The sequence below is a fragment of the Salvelinus namaycush genome, unplaced genomic scaffold (assembly GCF_016432855.1).
Source record: "Salvelinus namaycush isolate Seneca unplaced genomic scaffold, SaNama_1.0 Scaffold2145, whole genome shotgun sequence".
NCBI classification, from domain to species: Eukaryota; Metazoa; Chordata; class Actinopteri; order Salmoniformes; family Salmonidae; genus Salvelinus; species Salvelinus namaycush.
This window is the reverse complement of record NW_024058948.1, coordinates 23,524-43,397: the sequence shown is the minus strand read 5'-3', so window position 1 is coordinate 43,397 and position 19,874 is coordinate 23,524. Positions and strand designations below refer to the sequence as shown.

Genomic DNA, 19,874 nt, shown 5'->3' with positions numbered 1-19,874 from the left:
AGGAGAGGCAGCAGCCTTGGAGGAATAGACTGGACCTATCCAAGTTACTGTCCTGTCGGTCAGCAAGGACATGAGGAGAGGCAGCAGCCTTGGAGGAATAGCCTGGACCTATCCAAGTTACTGTCCTGTCGGTCAGCAAGGACATGAGGAGAGGCAGCAGCCTTGGAGGAATAGCCTGGACCTATCCAAGTTACTGTCCTGTCGGTCAGCAAGGACATGAAGAGAGAGTGGAGAGATCCAAGAGGAGGTCCTTGTGTTTTCTCACCCTTGTGTTTCTCATCCTTGTGTTTTCTCATCCTTGTGTTTCTCACCCTTGTGTTTCTCACCCTTGTGTTTCTCACCCTTGTGTTTCTCACCCTTGTGTTTCTCACCCTTGTGTTTCTCACCCTTGTGTTTCTCATCCTTGTGTTTCTCACCCTTGTGTTTCTCACCCTTGTGTTTCTCATCCTTGTGTTTCTCACCCTTGTGTTTCTCATCCTTGTGTTTCTCACCCTTGTGTTTTCTCACCCTTGTGTTTCTCATCCTTGTGTTTTCTTTTCTATTTTTCCTGGAGGATGATTGTGATGACAATGGAATTGAGTATTATACATGGACGGTAAAAAACAGATCAAGGTGGATTGTTGTTGTTGAAAGGTTGAAGAGCAATGGGAGAAAAGGTCATTCTATTACTGCTGACCAGAGGGGCATTCTGGGTAGGATCAGATGAGGATGGAAATTACATTGTATTGTAGCTTTGAGATGGAGGAATGTCGACCGGAGTGACCTCGTACACAAACCACCCCGGGGAAGGTTGTCCTTAATGTAACTACAACAGCCAGGTAGACTGAAATGATTCTAATGCAACTAAAATAGCCAGGTAGACTGAAATGATTCTAATGTAACTAAAACAGCCAGGTAGACTGAAATGATTCTAATGTAACTAAAACAGCCAGGTAGACTGAAATGATTCTAATGTAACTAAAACAGCCAGGTAGACTGAAATGATTCTAATGTAACTAAAACAGCCAGGTAGACTGAAATGATTCTAATGTAACTAAAACAGCCATGTAGACTGAAATGATTATAATGTAACTAAAACAGCCAGGTAGACTGAAATGATTCTAATGTAACTAAAACAGCCAGGTAGACTGAAATGATTCTAATGTAACTAAAACAGCCAGGTAGACTGAAATGATTCTAATGTAACTAAAACAGCCAGGTAGACTGAAATGATTCTAATGTAACTAAAACAGCCAGGTAGACTGAAATGATTCTAATGTAATTAAAACAGCCAGGTAGACTGAAATGATTCTAATGTAACTAAAACAGCCAGGTAGACTGAAATGATTCTAATGTAACTAAAACAGCCAGGTAGACTGAAATGATTCTAATGCAACTAAAACAGCCAGGTAGACTGAAATGATTCTAATGTAACTAAAACAGCCAGGTAGACTGAAATGATTCTAATGTAATTAAAACAGCCAGGTAGACTGAAATGATTCTAATGTAATTAAAAATTATTTTATCACAAATATCAGCCTCAATATCATAACACACCAATGTGTTTAATATTATTTAATTCATTTTTATGCTAATACATTTCAGTGGTATGTTCTCGTAATTGTAACAAGTTAAATGTAATGAAGTGAAGGAGAATGTGTTTCTGGTGGAGTGAGGAGGCTGGGGAAGGAGTAGACCAGCTGCCATCTGCTGGTGGCAGGGAGTATTGTCCTAAAGGGACAGAACATGAGATCAACACACTGCCACACTAGGTTATAGTACAGTAGGGATATACTGTAGACAGCAGGGATATACTGTAGACAGTAGGGATATACTGTAGACAGTAGGGATATACTGTAGACAGCAGGGATATACTGTAGACAGGAGGGATATACTGTAGACAGTAGGGATATACTGTAGACAGCAGGGATATACTGTAGACAGCAGGGATATACTGTAGACAGGAGGGATATACTGTAGACAGTAGGGATATACTGTAGACAGTAGGGATATACTGTAGACAGCAGGGATATACTGTAGACAGCAGGGATATACTGTAGACAGTAGGGATATACTGTAGACAGTAGGGATATACTGTAGACAGTAGGGATATACTGTAGACAGGAGGGATATACTGTAGACAGTAGGGATATACTGTAGACAGGAGGGATATACTGTAGACAGCAGGGATATACTGTAGACAGCAGGGATATACTGTAGACAGGAGGGATATACTGTAGACAGGAGGGATATACTGTAGACAGCAGGGATATACTGTAGACAGGAGGGATATACTGTAGACAGCAGGGATATACTGTAGACAGTAGGGATATACTGTAGACAGCAGGGATATACTGTAGACAATAGGGATATACTGTAGACAGTAGGGATATACTGTAGACAGCAGGGATATACTGTAGACAGCAGGGATATACTGTAGACAGCAGGGATATACTGTAGACAGCAGGGATATACTGTAGACAGCAGGGATATACTGTAGACAGTAGGGATATACTGTAGACAGCAGGGATATACTGTAGACAGCAGGGATATACTGTAGACAGTAGGGATATACTGTAGACAGGAGGGATATACTGTAGACAGCAGGGATATACTGTAGACAGCAGGGATATACTGTAGACAGCAGGGATATACTGTAGACAGGAGGGATATACTGTAGACAGCAGGGATATACTGTAGACAGCAGGGATATACTGTAGACAGTAGGGATATACTGTAGACAGCAGGGATATACTGTAGACAGCAGGGATATACTGTAGACAGGAGGGATATACTGTAGACAGCAGGGATATACTGTAGACAGGAGGGATATACTGTAGACAGTAGGGATATACTGTAGACAGCAGGGATATACTGTAGACAGTAGGGATATACTGTAGACAGCAGGGATATACTGTAGACAGTAGGGATATACTGTAGACAGTAGGGATATACTGTAGACAGCAGGGATATACTGTAGACAGTAGGGATATACTGTAGACAGTAGGGATATACTGGTGACAGCAGGGATATACTGTAGACAGTAGGGATATACTGTAGACAGCAGGGATATACTGTAGACAGTAGGGATATACTGTAGACAGCAGGGATATACTGTAGACAGTAGGGATATACTGTAGACAGTAGGGATATACTGTAGACAGGAGGGATATACTGTAGACAGCAGGGATATACTGTAGACAGCAGGGATATACTGTAGACAGTAGGGATATACTGTAGACAGCAGGGATATACTGTAGACAGCAGGGATATACTGTAGACAGCAGGGATATACTGTAGACAGTAGGGATATACTGTAGACAGCAGGGATATACTGTAGACAGTAGGGATATACTGTAGACAGTAGGGATATACTGTAGACAGCAGGGATATACTGTAGACAGTAGGGATATACTGTAGACAGCAGGGATATACTGTAGACAGTAGGGATATACTGTAGACAGGAGGGATATACTGTAGACAGCAGGGATATACTGTAGACAGCAGGGATATACTGTAGACAGCAGGGATATACTGTAGACAGTAGGGATATACTGTAGACAGTAGGGATATACTGTAGACAGTAGGGATATACTGTAGACAGCAGGGATATACTGTAGACAGCAGGGATATACTGTAGACAGTAGGGATATACTGTAGACAGTAGGGATATACTGTAGACAGTAGGGATATACTGTAGACAGTAGGGATATACTGTAGACAGTAGGGATATACTGTAGACAGTAGGGATATACTGTAGACAGCAGGAATATACTGTAGACAGCAGGGATATACTGTAGACAGGAGGGATATACTGTAGACAGGAGGGATATACTGTAGACAGTAGGGATATACTGTAGACAGCAGGGATATACTGTAGACAGGAGGGATATACTGTAGACAGTAGGGATATACTGTAGACAGCAGGGATATACTGTAGACAGGAGGGATATACTGTAGACAGTAGGGATATACTGTAGACAGTAGGGATATACTGTAGACAGCAGGGATATACTGTAGACAGCAGGGATATACTGTAGACAGTAGGGATATACTGTAGACAGCAGGGATATACTGTAGACAGCAGGGATATACTGTAGACAGGAGGGATATACTGTAGACAGTAGGGATATACTGTAGACAGCAGGGATATACTGTAGACAGCAGGGATATACTGTAGACAGTAGGGATATACTGTAGACAGTAGGGATATACTGTAGACAGTAGGGATATACTGTAGACAGCAGGGATATACTGTAGACAGCAGGGATATACTGTAGACAGCAGGGATATACTGTAGACAGCAGGGATATACTGTAGACAGGAGGGATATACTGTAGACAGTAGGGATATACTGTAGACAGCAGGGATAGACTGTAGACAGTAGGGATATACTGTAGACAGCAGGGATAGACTGTAGACAGTAGGGATATACTGTAGACAGCAGGGATATACTGTAGACAGCAGGGATATACTGTAGACAGCAGGGATATACTGTAGACAGGAGGGATATACTGTAGACAGTAGGGATATACTGTAGACAGTAGGGATATACTGTAGACAGGAGGGATATACTGTAGACAGCAGGGATATACTGTAGACAGCAGGGATATACTGTAGACAGTAGGGATATACTGTAGACAGTAGGGATATACTGTAGACAGCAGGGATATACTGTAGACAGCAGGGATATACTGTAGACAGCAGGGATATACTGTAGACAGTAGGGATATACTGTAGACAGCAGGGATATACTGTAGACAGTAGGGATATACTGTAGACAGCAGGGATATACTGTAGACAGCAGGGATATACTGTAGACAGGAGGGATATACTGTAGACAGCAGGGATATACTGTAGACAGTAGGGATATACTGTAGACAGCAGGGATATACTGTAGACAGCAGGGATATACTGTAGACAGGAGGGATATACTGTAGACAGGAGGGATATACTGTAGACAGTAGGGATATACTGTAGACAGTAGGGATATACTGTAGACAGTAGGGATATACTGTAGGCAGCAGGGATATACTGTAGACAGTAGGGATATACTGTAGACAGTAGGGATATACTGTAGACAGCAGGGATATACTGTAGACAGCAGGGATATACTGTAGACAGTAGGGATATACTGTAGACAGTAGGGATATACTGTAGACAGCAGGGATATACTGTAGACAGCAGGGATATACTGTAGACAGCAGGGATATACTGTAGACAGTAGGGATATACTGTAGACAGTAGGGATATACTGTAGACAGGAGGGATATACTGTAGACAGCAGGGATATACTGTAGACAGCAGGGATATACTGTAGACAGTAGGGATATACTGTAGACAGTAGGGATATACTGTAGACAATATGGATATACTGTAGACAGCAGGGATATACTGTAGACAGCAGGGATATACTGTAGACAGCAGGGATATACTGTAGACAGTAGGGATATACTGTAGACAGCAGGGATATACTGTAGACAGGAGGGATATACTGTAGACAGCAGGGATATACTGTAGACAGCAGGGATATACTGTAGACAGGAGGGATATACTGTAGACAGCAGGGATATACTGTAGACAGTAGGGATATACTGTAGACAGTAGGGATATACTGTAGACAGCAGGGATATACTGTAGACAGCAGGGATATACTGTAGACAGGAGGGATATACTGTAGACAGCAGGGATATACTGTAGACAGCAGGGATATACTGTAGACAGCAGGGATATACTGTAGACAGCAGGGATATACTGTAGACAGTAGGGATATACTGTAGACAGTAGGGATATACTGTAGACAGTAGGGATATACTGTAGACAGTAGGGATATACTGTAGACAGTAGGGATATACTGTAGACAGCAGGGATATACTGTAGACAGTAGGGATATACTGTAGACAGTAGGGATATACTGTAGACAGTAGGGATATACTGTAGACAGTAGGGATATACTGTAGACAGTAGGGATATACTGTAGACAGTAGGGATATACTGTAGACAGCAGGGATATACTGTAGACAGCAGGGATATACTGTAGACAGTAGGGATATACTGTAGACAGGAGGGATATACTGTAGACAGTAGGGATATACTGTAGACAGCAGGGATATACTGTAGACAGCAGGGATATACTGTAGACAGTAGGGATATACTGTAGACAGCAGGGATATACTGTAGACAGTAGGGATACACACTTCCTCTTGAATTTGCAGACGTGTTGCTGTGCGTTTTGTTGCTGTGCGTTTTGTTGCCAACTTTACTTTACTAGCTGACAACTTTACTTTTTTTTTTTTGTTGTTTTTAATTACCGTTTATATTTTTAGTTTTTCCATCACAACTTTTTTCCCTCATTCAACTTTTTCACTCCGGACGCTTTATCTGGACATGGTTCGTCAGCACTTTCAACAGCCGAAGCTAAGTAGTAACATTAACATGATGTCTTCTAATTGCAGTCGCTGTACTCATAATATACAGGAGAACGATCGCCTTATGGCGAGGATAGCTGTGCTGCAAGCCCAGCTTCAGACGCAATCGTTAGGCAAGGGTAATTTCAGTGTAGGAAAGGATGAAACAGCGTCTGTGCCACCAGTAAGTACAGATAGTAACGTTAGTATAAATCCCCCCGCACAGTCCCCGCAGCCGGACAACTTTCTCATGGCTTCTGGAGGGAAATGCTGTAGGAATGCTCAACTGGTGTCGCTCATTCAGCCGACAGAAACTTTCAACCGGTTTTCCCCATTAAGTAGCGAGTCGGAGTCTGAGGCCGAGTCTTCTCTTGTCTCTACTCCTCCCGCTACGGGGTCTGAGACGCCGAAGGCTCCCACCATTAGCTCTGACAAATTGAAAACCCTAGTCATTGGCGACTCCATTACCCGCAGTATTAGACTTAAAACGAATCACCCAGCGATCATACACTGTTTACCAGGGGGCAGGGCTACCGACGTTAAGGCTAATCTGAAGATGGTGCTGGCTAAAGCTAAAACTGGCGAGTGTAGAGAGTATAGAGATATTGTTATCCACGTCGGCACCAACTATGTTAGGATGAAACAGTCAGAGGTCACCAAGCGCAACATAGCTTCAGCGTGTAAATCAGCTAGAAAGATGTGTCGGCATCGAGTAATTGTCTCTGGCCCCCTCCCAGTTAGGGGGAGTGACGAGCTCTACAGCAGAGTCTCACAACTCAATCGCTGGTTGAAAACTGTTTTCTGCCCCTCCCAAATGATAGAATTTGTAGATAATTGGCCCTCTTTCTGGGACTCACCCACAAACAGGACCAAGCCTGACCTGCTGAGGAGTGACGGACTCCATCCTAGCTGGAGGGGTGCTCTCATCTTATCTACCAACATAGACAGGGCTCTAACTCCTCTAGCTCCACAATGAAATAGGGTGCAGGCCAGGCAGCAGGCTGTTAGCCAACCTGCCAGCATAGTGGAGTCTGCCACTAGCATAGTCAGTGTAGTCAGCTCAGCCATCCCCATTGAGACTGTGTCTGTGCCTCGACCTAGGTTGGGCAAAACTAAACTTGGCGGTGTTCGCCTTAGCAATCTCATTAGGATAAAGACCTCCTCCATTCCTGCCATTATTGAAAGAGATCATGATACCTCACATCTCAAAATAGGGTTACTTAATGTTAGATCCCTCACTTCAAAGGCAGTTATAGTCAATGAACTAATCACTGATCATAATCTTGATGTGATTGGCCTGACTGAAACATGGCTTAAGCCTGATGAATTTACTGTGTTAAATGAGGCCTCTCCTCCTGGTTACACTAGTGACCATATCCCCCGTGCATCCCGCAAAGGCGGAGGTGTTGCTAACATTTACGATAGCAAATTTCAATTTACAAAAAAAAAAATGACGTTTTCGTCTTTTGAGCTTCTAGTCATGAAATCTATGCAGCCTACTCAATCACTTTTATAGCTACTGTTTACAGGCCTCCTGGGCCATATACAGCGTTCCTCTCTGAGTTCCCTGAATTCCTATCGGACCTTGTAGTCATAGCAGATCATATTCTAATTTTTGGTGATTTTAATATTCATATGGAGAAGTCCACAGACCCACTCCAAAAGGCTTTCGGAGCCATCATCGACTCAGTGGGTTTTGTCCAACATGTCTCTGGACCTACTCACTGCCACAGTCATACTCTGGACCTAGTTTTGTCCCATGGAATAAATGTTGTAGATCTTAATGTTTTTCCTCATAATCCTGGACTATCGGACCACCATTTTATTACGTTTGCAATCGCAACAAATAATCTGCTCAGACCCCAACCAAGGAGCATCAAAAGTCGTGCTATAAATTCTCAGACAACACAAAAATTCCTTGATGCCCTTCCAGACTCCTTCTGCCTACTCAAGGACGTCAGAGGACAAAAATCAGTTAACCACCTAACTGAGGAACTCAATTTAACCTTGCGCAATACCCTAGATGCAGTTGCACCCCTAAAAACGAAAAACATTTGTCATAAGAAACTAGCTCCCTGGTATACAGAAAATACCCGACCTCTGAAGCAAGCTTCCAGAAAATTGGAACGGAAATGGCGCCACACCAAACTGGAAGTCTTCCGACTAGCTTGGAAAGACAGTACCGTGCAGTATCGAAGAGCCCTCACTGCTGCTCGATCATCCTACTTTTCCAACTTAATTGAGGAAAATAAGAACAATCCAAAATTTATTTTTGATACTGTTGCAAAGCTAACTAAAAAGCAGCATTCCCCAAGAGAGGATGGCTTTCACTTCAGCAGTAATAAATTCATGAACTTCTTTGAGGAAAAGATCATGATCATTAGAAAGCAAATTACGGACTCCTCTTTAAATCTGCGTATTCCTCCAGGGCTTAGCTGTCCTGGATCTGCACAGCTCTGCCAGGGCCTGGGATCGGGAGAGACACTTAAGTGTTTTAGTACTATATCTCTTGACACAATGATGAAAATAATCATGGCCTCTAAACCTTCAAGCTGCATACTGGATCCTATTCCAACTAAACTACTGAAAGAGCTGCTTCCTGTGCTTGGCCCTCCTATGTTGAACATAATAAACAGCTCTCTATCCACCGGATGTGTACCAAACTCACTAAAAGTGGCAGTAATAAAGCCTCTCTTGAAAAAGCCAAACCTTGACCCGGAAAATATAAAAAACTATCGGCCTATATCGAATCTTCCATTCCTCTCAAAAATTTTAGAAAAAGCTGTTGCGCAGCAACTCACTGCCTTCCTGAAGACAAACAATGTATACGAAATGCTTCAGTCTGGTTTTAGACCCCATCATAGCACTGAGACTGCACTTGTGAAGGTGATAAATGACCTTTTAATGGCGTCAGACCGAGGCTCTGCATCTGTCCTCGTGCTACTAGACCTTAGTGCTACCTTTGACACCATCGATCACCACATTCTTTTGGAGAGACTGGAAACCCAAATTGACCTACACGGAAAAGTTCTGGCCTGGTTTAGATCTTATCTGTCGGAAAGAAATCAGTTTGTCTCTGTGAATGGTTTGTCCTCTGACAAATCAACTGTACATTTCGGTGTTCCTCAAGGTTCCGTTTTAGGACCACTATTGTTTTCACTATATATTTTACCTCTTGGGGATGTTATTCGAAAACATAATGTTAACTTTCACTGCTATGCGGATGACACACAGCTGTACATTTCAATGAAACATGGTGAAGCCCCAAAATTGCCCTCGCTAGAAGCCTGTGTTTCAGACATAAGGAAGTGGATGGCTGAAAACTTTCTACTTTTAAACTCGGACAAACAGAGATGCTTGTTCTAGGTCCCAAGAAACAAAGAGATCTTCTGTTAAATCTGACAATTAATCTTGATGGTTGTAAAGTCGTCTCAAATAAAACTGTGAAGGACCTCGGCGTTACTCTTGACCCTGATCTCTCTTTTGACGAACATATCAAGACTGTTTCAAGGACAGCTTTTTTCCATCTACGTAACATTGCAAAAATCAGAAATTTTCTGTCCAAAAATGATGCAGAAAAATTTATCCATGCATTTGTTACTTCTAGGTTAGACTACTGCAATGCTCTACTTTCCGGCTACCCGGATAAAGCACTAAATAAACTTCAGTTAGTGCTAAATACGGCTGCTAGAATCCTGACTAGAACCAAGAAATTTGATCATATTACTCCAGTGCTAGCTTCCCTACACTGGCTTCCTGTTAAGGCAAGGGCTGATTTCAAGGTTTTACTGTTAACCTATAAAGCGTTACATGGGCTTGCTCCTACCTATCTTTCCGAGTTGGTCCTGCCGTACATACCTACACGTACGCTACGGTCACAAGACGCAGGCCTCCTAATCGTCCCTAGAATTTCTAAGCAAACAGCTGGAGGCAGGGCTTTCTCCTATAGATCTCCATTTTTATGGAACGGTCTGCCTACCCATGTGAGAGACGCAGACTCGGTCTCAACCTTTAAGTCTTTACTGAAGACTTATCTCTTCAGTAGGTCATATGATTGAGTGTAGTCTGGCCCAGGAGTGTGAAGGTGAACGGAAAGGCTCTGGAGCAACGAACCGCCCTTGCTGTCTCTGCCTGGCCGGTTCCCCTCTCTCCACTGGGATTCTCTGCCTCTAACCCTATTACAGGGGCTGAGTCACTAGCTTACTGGTGCTCTTTCATGCCGTCCCTAGGAGGGGTGCGTCACTTGAGTGGGTTGAGTTACTGACGTGATCTTCCTGTCTGGGTTGGCGCCCCCCCTTGGTTTGTGCTGTGGTGGAGATCTTTGTGGGCTATACTCGGCCTTGTCTCAGGTGGGGCTCTGCTTTAACATAGTACGGTCAGTGGAGACTTGTTATTCAGGGCAGGTAGGGCTCTGCTTTAACATAGTACGGTCAGTGGAGACTTGTTATTCAGGGCAGGTAGGGCTCTGCTTTAACATAGTACGGTCAGTGGAGACTTGTTATTCAGGGCAGGTAGGGCTCTGCTTTAACATAGTACGGTCAGTGGAGACTTGTTATTCAGGACAGGTAGGGCTCTGCTTTAACATAGTACGGTCAGTGGAGACTTGTTATTCAGGACAGGTAGGGCTCTGCTTTAACATAGTACGGTCAGTGGAGACTTGTTATTCAGGACAGGTAGGGCTCTGCTTTAACATAGTACGGTCAGTGGAGACTTGTTATTCAGGGCAGGTAGGGCTCTGCTTTAACATAGTACGGTCAGTGGAGACTTGTTATTCAGGGCAGGTAGGGCTCTGCTTTAACATAGTACGGTCAGTGGAGACTTGTCATTCAGGGCAGGTAGGGCTCTGCTTTAACATAGTACGGTCAGTGGAGACTTGTTATTCAGGACAGGTAGGGCTCTGCTTTAACATAGTACGGTCAGTGGAGACTTGTTATTCAGGGCAGGTAGGGCTCTGCTTTAACATAGTACGGTCAGTGGAGACTTGTTATTCAGGACAGGTAGGGCTCTGCTTTAACATAGTACGGTCAGTGGAGACTTGTTATTCAGGGCAGGTAGGGCTCTGCTTTAACATAGTACGGTCAGTGGAGACTTGTTATTCAGGACAGGTAGGGCTCTGCTTTAACATAGTACGGTCAGTGGAGACTTGTTATTCAGGGCAGGTAGGGCTCTGCTTTAACATAGTACGGTCAGTGGAGACTTGTTATTCAGGACAGGTAGGGCTCTGCTTTAACATAGTACGGTCAGTGGAGACTTGTTATTCAGGGCAGGTGGGGCTCTGCTTTAACATAGTACGGTCAGTGGAGACTTGTTATTCAGGGCAGGTAGGGCTCTGCTTTAACATAGTACGGTCAGTGGAGACTTGTTATTCAGGACAGGTAGGGCTCTGCTTTAACATAGTACGGTCAGTGGAGACTTGTTATTCAGGACAGGTAGGGCTCTGCTTTAACATAGTACGGTCAGTGGAGACTTGTTATTCAGGACAGGTAGGGCTCTCCTTTAACATAGTACGGTCAGTGGAGACTTGTTATTCAGGACAGGTAGGGCTCTGCTTTAACATAGTACGGTCAGTGGAGACTTGTTATTCAGGACAGGTGGGGCTCTGCTTTAACATAGTACGGTCAGTGGAGACTTGTTATTCAGGGCAGGTAGGGCTCTGCTTTAACATAGTACGGTCAGTGGAGACTTGTTATTCAGGGCAGGTAGGGCTCTGCTTTAACATAGTACGGTCAGTGGAGACTTGTTATTCAGGACAGGTAGGGCTCTGCTTTAACATAGTACGGTCAGTGGAGACTTGTTATTCAGGACAGGTAGGGCTCTGCTTTAACATAGTACGGTCAGTGGAGACTTGTTATTCAGGGCAGGTAGGGCTCTGCTTTAACATAGTACGGTCAGTGGAGACTTGTTATTCAGGGCAGGTAGGGCTCTGCTTTAACATAGTACGGTCAGTGGAGACTTGTTATTCAGGACAGGTAGGGGTCTGCTTTAACATAGTACGGTCAGTGGAGACTTGTTATTCAGGACAGGTAGGGCTCTGCTTTAACATAGTACGGTCAGTGGAGACTTGTTATTCAGGGCAGGTGGGGCTCTGCTTTAACATAGTACGGTCAGTGGAGACTTGTTATTCAGGACAGGTAGGGCTCTGCTTTAACATAGTACGGTCAGTGGAGACTTGTTATTCAGGACAGGTAGGGCTCTGCTTTAACATAGTACGGTCAGTGGAGACTTGTTATTCAGGGCAGGTGGGGCTCTGCTTTAACATAGTACGGTCAGTGGAGACTTGTTATTCAGGACAGGTAGGGCTCTGCTTTAACATAGTACGGTCAGTGGAGACTTGTTATTCAGGACAGGTAGGGCTCTGCTTTAACATAGTACGGTCAGTGGAGACTTGTTATTCAGGGCAGGTAGGGCTCTGCTTTAACATAGTACGGTCAGTGGAGACTTGTTATTCAGGACAGGTAGGGCTCTGCTTTAACATAGTACGGTCAGTGGAGACTTGTTATTCAGGACAGGTAGGGCTCTGCTTTAACATAGTACGGTCAGTGGAGACTTGTTATTCAGGACAGGTAGGGCTCTGCTTTAACATAGTACGGTCAGTGGAGACTTGTTATTCAGGACAGGTAGGGCTCTGCTTTAACAAAGTACGGTCAGTGGAGACTTGTTATTCAGGACAGGTGGGGCTCTGCTTTAACATAGTACGGTCAGTGGAGACTTGTTATTCAGGACAGGTAGGGCTCTGCTTTAACATAGTACGGTCAGTGGAGACTTGTCATTCAGGGCAGGTGGGGCTCTGCTTTAACATAGTACGGTCAGTGGAGACTTGTTATTCAGGACAGGTAGGGCTCTGCTTTAACATAGTACGGTCAGTGGAGACTTGTTATTCAGGACAGGTAGGGCTCTGCTTTAACATAGTACGGTCAGTGGAGACTTGTTATTCAGGACAGGTAGGGCTCTGCTTTAACATAGTACGGTCAGTGGAGACTTGTTATTCAGGGCAGGTGGGGCTCTGCTTTAACATAGTACGGTCAGTGGAGACTTGTTATTCAGGACAGGTAGGGCTCTGCTTTAACATAGTACGGTCAGTGGAGACTTGTTATTCAGGACAGGTAGGGCTCTGCTTTAACATAGTACGGTCAGTGGAGACTTGTTATTCAGGGCAGGTAGGGCTCTGCTTTAACATAGTACGGTCAGTGGAGACTTGTTATTCAGGACAGGTAGGGCTCTGCTTTAACATAGTACGGTCAGTGGAGACTTGTTATTCAGGACAGGTAGGGCTCTGCTTTAACATAGTACGGTCAGTGGAGACTTGTTATTCAGGACAGGTAGGGCTCTGCTTTAACATAGTACGGTCAGTGGAGACTTGTTATTCAGGACAGGTAGGGCTCTGCTTTAACAAAGTACGGTCAGTGGAGACTTGTTATTCAGGACAGGTGGGGCTCTGCTTTAACATAGTACGGTCAGTGGAGACTTGTTATTCAGGACAGGTAGGGCTCTGCTTTAACATAGTACGGTCAGTGGAGACTTGTTATTCAGGACAGGTAGGGCTCTGCTTTAACATAGTACGGTCAGTGGAGACTTGTTATTCAGGACAGGTAGGGCTCTGCTTTAACATAGTACGGTCAGTGGAGACTTGTTATTCAGGACAGGTAGGGCTCTGCTTTAACATAGTACGGTCAGTGGAGACTTGTTATTCAGGACAGGTGGGGCTCTGCTTTAACATAGTACGGTCAGTGGAGACTTGTTATTCAGGACAGGTAGGGCTCTGCTTTAACATAGTACGGTCAGTGGAGACTTGTTATTCAGGACAGGTAGGGCTCTGCTTTAACATAGTACGGTCAGTGGAGACTTGTCATTCAGGACAGGTAGGGCTCTGCTTTAACATAGTACGGTCAGTGGAGACTTGTTATTCAGGACAGGTAGGGCTCTGCTTTAACATAGTACGGTCAGTGGAGACTTGTTATTCAGGACAGGTAGGGCTCTGCTTTAACATAGTACGGTCAGTGGAGACTTGTTATTCAGGACAGGTGGGGCTCTGCTTTAACATAGTACGGTCAGTGGAGACTTGTTATTCAGGACAGGTAGGGCTCTGCTTTAACATAGTACGGTCAGTGGAGACTTGTTATTCAGGACAGGTAGGGCTCTGCTTTAACATAGTACGGTCAGTGGAGACTTGTCATTCAGGACAGGTAGGGCTCTGCTTTAACATAGTACGGTCAGTGGAGACTTGTTATTCAGGACAGGTAGGGCTCTGCTTTAACATAGTACGGTCAGTGGAGACTTGTTATTCAGGGCAGGTAGGGCTCTGCTTTAACATAGTACGGTCAGTGGAGACTTGTCATTCAGGACAGGTAGGGCTCTGCTTTAACATAGTACGGTCAGTGGAGACTTGTTATTCAGGACAGGTAGGGCTCTGCTTTAACATAGTACGGTCAGTGGAGACTTGTTATTCAGGGCAGGTAGGGCTCTGCTTTAACATAGTACGGTCAGTGGAGACTTGTTATTCAGGGCAGGTAGGGCTCTGCTTTAACATAGTACGGTCAGTGGAGACTTGTTATTCAGGGCAGGTAGGGCTCTGCTTTAACATAGTACGGTCAGTGGAGACTTGTTATTCAGGGCAGGTAGGGCTCTGCTTTAACATAGTACGGTCAGTGGAGACTTGTTATTCAGGGCAGGTAGGGCTCTGCTTTAACATAGTACGGTCAGTGGAGACTTGTTATTCAGGGCAGGTAGGGCTCTGCTTTAACATAGTACGGTCAGTGGAGACTTGTTATTCAGGGCAGGTAGGGCTCTGCTTTAACATAGTACGGTCAGTGGAGACTTGTTATTCAGGACAGGTAGGGCTCTGCTTTAACATAGTACGGTCAGTGGAGACTTGTTATTCAGGGCAGGTAGGGCTCTGCTTTAACATAGTACGGTCAGTGGAGACTTGTTATTCAGGACAGGTAGGGCTCTGCTTTAACATAGTACGGTCAGTGGAGACTTGTTATTCAGGACAGGTAGGGCTCTGCTTTAACATAGTACGGTCAGTGGAGACTTGTTATTCAGGGCAGGTAGGGCTCTGCTTTAACATAGTACGGTCAGTGGAGACTTGTTATTCAGGGCAGGTAGGGCTCTGCTTTAACATAGTACGGTCAGTGGAGACTTGTTATTCAGGACAGGTAGGGCTCTGCTTTAACATAGTACGGTCAGTGGAGACTTGTTATTCAGGACAGGTAGGGCTCTGCTTTAACATAGTACGGTCAGTGGAGACTTGTTATTCAGGACAGGTAGGGCTCTGCTTTAACATAGTACGGTCAGTGGAGACTTGTTATTCAGGACAGGTAGGGCTCTGCTTTAACATAGTACGGTCAGTGGAGACTTGTTATTCAGGGCAGGTAGGGCTGATCCCCAACAGTTTGGAGCCCCACCCGTTAATATATATATTTATGCTTTTTGCCTGTTTTGCATTTCATTTTGGCATTAACATGTGTCACGTATCATCTTGCAAACAATGTAAAAGTCAAATAATCATTGCGTTAATAAAGCCACATACAAACATGGTCTCTGTTTTGTTTTCTTGAGTAAGGTAGCTCCAAAATGCAGGTGTTTCAGGCTCAGTTTGACACTACGTCACCGAAAAATCTACGCGGCTCATGGTCATTGGCCACAGATAAAATTGGCCACAGATAAAAAAAAGTCTTAGCTAGCAACCTAGATGTGATCATCATGAGTCAAGTCGACAATCTACTGGCAAATCCTTTTCAATCCTCGTCATATGAAGAGAAATTAGAGATAAAATGTATCGGTGCTCATTGGCCATTGGACATAAACATTATACAACAAGTTGTAAATTGCTAAATCAACAATGAGTGGTTTGGAAGGACTCAGTGGCTAACTGCAAGCACTGCAAAGCAATCACTAGCCTGCTATTCAGTGGAGTGGATGTGTGGGCCAAGTCTGGGATTAAGGGTCTCTTTTCCAAGCTTAAAGGGTAAACATTCAACATTGGTCATGCTGTCAATCCAGCATGAATTCAGCCTCTTTCGAAACAACTGGCAACTCGGAACTGGGAAATCTCAGACTTCAGTAAGTTCAAGACAACTGGGAACTCAACTGGGAAAATACGTTGTGACGGTCATCCAACTGGGAACTCAAGTCTCTTTCTATATGATTGGACCTTGTTTTATTCAGAGTTACCAGTTGTCTTGAAGATCACTGATGTAATGATTATGTAAACATTATTAAAGTGGCATTATAAAGTGACTAGTGATACCTTTATTAAAGTGAACAATGATTTCAAGTCTGCATGTAGGCAGCAGCCTCTCTGTGTTAGTGATGGCTGTTTAACAGTATGATGTCCTTGACATAGAAGCTATTTTTCAGTTTCTCAGTCCCAGCTTTGATGCACCTGTACTGACCTCACCTTCTGGATGATAGCGGGGTGAACAGGCAGTGGCTCAGGTGGTTGTTGTCCTTGATGATCTTTATGGCCTTCCTGTGACATCGGGTGGTGTAGGTGTCTTAGAGGGCAGGTAGTTTGCCCCTGTGATGCGTTGTGCAGACCGCACCACCCTCTAGAGAGCCCTGCAGTTGTGGGCGGTGCAGTTGCCGTACCAGGCAGTTATACAGCCCGACAGGATGCTCTCGATTGTGCATCTGTAAAAGTTTCTGAGGGTTTTAGGTGAAAAGCCACATTTCTTCAGCCTCCTGAGGTTGAAGAGGCGCTGTTGCGCCTTCTGTGTGGGAGGACCATTTCAGTTTGTCAGTTTCCACCTTCTCCACTGCCGTCCCATCGATGGGAATAGGGGGCGGTGCTCCCTCTGCTGTTTCCTGAAGTCCACGATCATCTCCACGCAGTCATGGGTGAACAGGGAGTGCAGGAGGGGGCTTAATATATTAACCTCTCTGGGATAGGGGGCAGAATTTTCACGTCCGGATGAAAAGCGTACCCAAAGTAAACTGCCTGCTACTCAGGCCCAGAAGCTAGGATATGCATACATAGATTTGGATAGAAAACACTCTGAAGTTTCTAAAACTGTTAGAAAAATGTCTGTGAGTATAACAGAACTGATCTGGCAGGCAAAACCCCGAGCACAATCCATCCAGGGAATTTTTTGTTGTTGAGGTCATTGTGTTTTCCATTATTTTTCTATGGGAAGCCCTATTTATGAGGAACCTGGTTGCAGTTCCTATGGCTTCCACTAGATGTCAACAGTCTTTAGAAATTGTTCAATGTTTTTCTTTTGAGAAATGAAGAAGTATGGCTGTTCTTTGTAAGTGTCACTCCAGGTGGAATCTACTGTTTTGATACGCGTGAACTGGAGCGCGCTTCAAGTTGTTTTTATCCGGTATTGGAAACAGTTTATTCCGTCTTAAATTTGATCGATTATTTACATTTTAGGATACCTGAGGTTGGATTAGGAACATTGTTTGAAATGTTTGGACCAAGTTTACAGGTAAATTATTCGATACTTTGTAGTCATGTTGGGCGAGTTGGAACCGGTGTATTTCTGAATCAAATGCGCCAAATAAATTGACATTTTGGGGATATAAAGAAGGAATTTATCGAACAAAACGACCATTCATTGTGTCAATGAGACATTTGGGATTGCAAAAAGAAGATCTTCAAAGGTAAGGCATTTATTATATTGCTATTTCTGACTTTTGTGTCGCACCTGCCTGGTTGAAATATGATTTTCATGTGTTTGTATGTGGGGCGCTGTCCTCAGATAATCGCATGGTCTGCTTTCGCCGTAAAGCCTTTTTGAAATCTGAACCACATTCAGAACCACATTCCTGTAAAGCTTAGAGAGGATCTAATGTCAAAACCTCTTTGGGATAGGGGGCAGCATTGGGAAGTTTGGATGAAAAGCGTGCCTAGAGTAAACTGCCTGTTACTCAGGCCCAGAAGCTAGAATATGCATATAATTAGCAGATTTGGATGGAAAACACTCTAAAGGTTCCAAAACTGTTAAAATAATGTCTGTGAGTATAACAGAACTCATATGGCAGGCGAACACCTGAGAAAAATCCAACCAGGAAGTGGGAACTCTAAGGTTTGTAGTTTTCAAGTGAATGCCTATCGAATATCCAGTGTCTGTGGGTCAGATTGCACTTCCTAAGGCTTCCAGTAGATGTCAACCGTCTTTAGAAGTTGTTTCAGACTTCTATTGTGAAAGGGGAGAGAAGAAGACCTGTCAAAGCAGGTGGCTCAGCTGAAAGCCTTTAGTTTAGTCTCGCCCGTGAGCGCGAGCTACGTTCCCTTTCCTTTCTAATGAAAACAGTATTGTCCGGTTGAAACATTATTGAATATTTATGATAAAAACACCCTAAGGATTGATTAGAAACATCGTTTGACATGTTTCTACGAACTCTAATGGAACTTTTTTGACATTTCGTCTGTACTTTGTGCCCGCGCTTTGTGCATTTGGATTACTGGACTAAACGCGCAAACAAAAAGAAAGCATTTGGACATAAAGTTTAACTTTATCGAACAAAACGAAAATGTATTGTATAACATGGAATCCTGGGAGTGCCACCAGATGAAGATCATCAAAGTGATTGATTTTGACGCTATTTCTGACTTTTGTGACACCTCTCCTTGGCTGGAAAATGGCTGTATGTTTTTTTGTGGCTAGGCGCTGTCCTAACATAATCGCATGGTGTGCTTTCGCCGTAAAGCCTTTTTGAAATCGGACACTGTGGTTGGATTAACAAGAAGTTTATCTTTAAAATAGTGTATAATACTTGTATGTTTGAGGAATTTTAATTATGAGATTTCTGTTGTTTGAATTTGGCGCCCTGCAATTTCACTGGCTGTAGGCCAGGTGTTCCGGAATCCCCTTCCTAGAAAGGTTCAACACTGTTGAAATAATATGGCTACAGGTTCATCTGCCTCAACTAAAGCCCATTCTGGTGGGAAGCTGCTATACACCACCAAGTGCTAACAGTCAGTATCTGGATAACATGTGTGAAATCCTTGATAATGTATGTGAAATCAACAGAGAGGTATTTTTTGGGGGTGATTTAAATATTGACTGGCTTTCATCAGGCTGCCCACTCAAGAGAAAGCTTCAAACTCTAACCAGTACCTGCAACCTGGTTCAAGTTATCAGTTAATCTACCAGGGTAGTTGCAAACAGCACAGGAATCATCAACATGTCTTGATCACAGATTTAGTAATTTGCTTTAAAACAGTATCCAAATCCATTGGATGTAGTGATCACAATATAGTAGCCATATCTAGGAAAACCAAAGTTCCAAAGGCTGGGCATAGTATAGTGTATAAGAGGTCATACAATATGTTTAGTAGTGATTCATATGTTGTTGATGTAAAGAATATTTGTTGGTCTGTGTTATGTAATGAGGAGCAACCAGACGCTGCACTTGACACATTTATGAAATTGCTTATTCTAGTTACTAATAAGCATCCACCCGTTAAGAAAATTACTGTAAAAACTGTTAAATCTCTGTGGATTGATGAGGAATTGAAAACTGTATGGTTGAGAGGGA

At 43.7% G+C, this 19,874-nt stretch overlaps 1 protein-coding gene across 1 annotated transcript in view; it reads left to right on the top strand.

The window, feature by feature from the left end:
- Nucleotides 1–588: 588 nt before the first annotated feature.
- Nucleotides 589–19,874, top strand: part of LOC120038349 (variant surface antigen E-like) — a 33,893-nt gene continuing 14,607 nt past the window's right edge. The window contains exon 1 of the mRNA XM_038984133.1: nucleotides 589–595. Coding sequence (XP_038840061.1) covers nucleotides 589–595 — 7 coding nt within the window. The remainder of the gene's footprint in view (nucleotides 596–19,874) is intronic.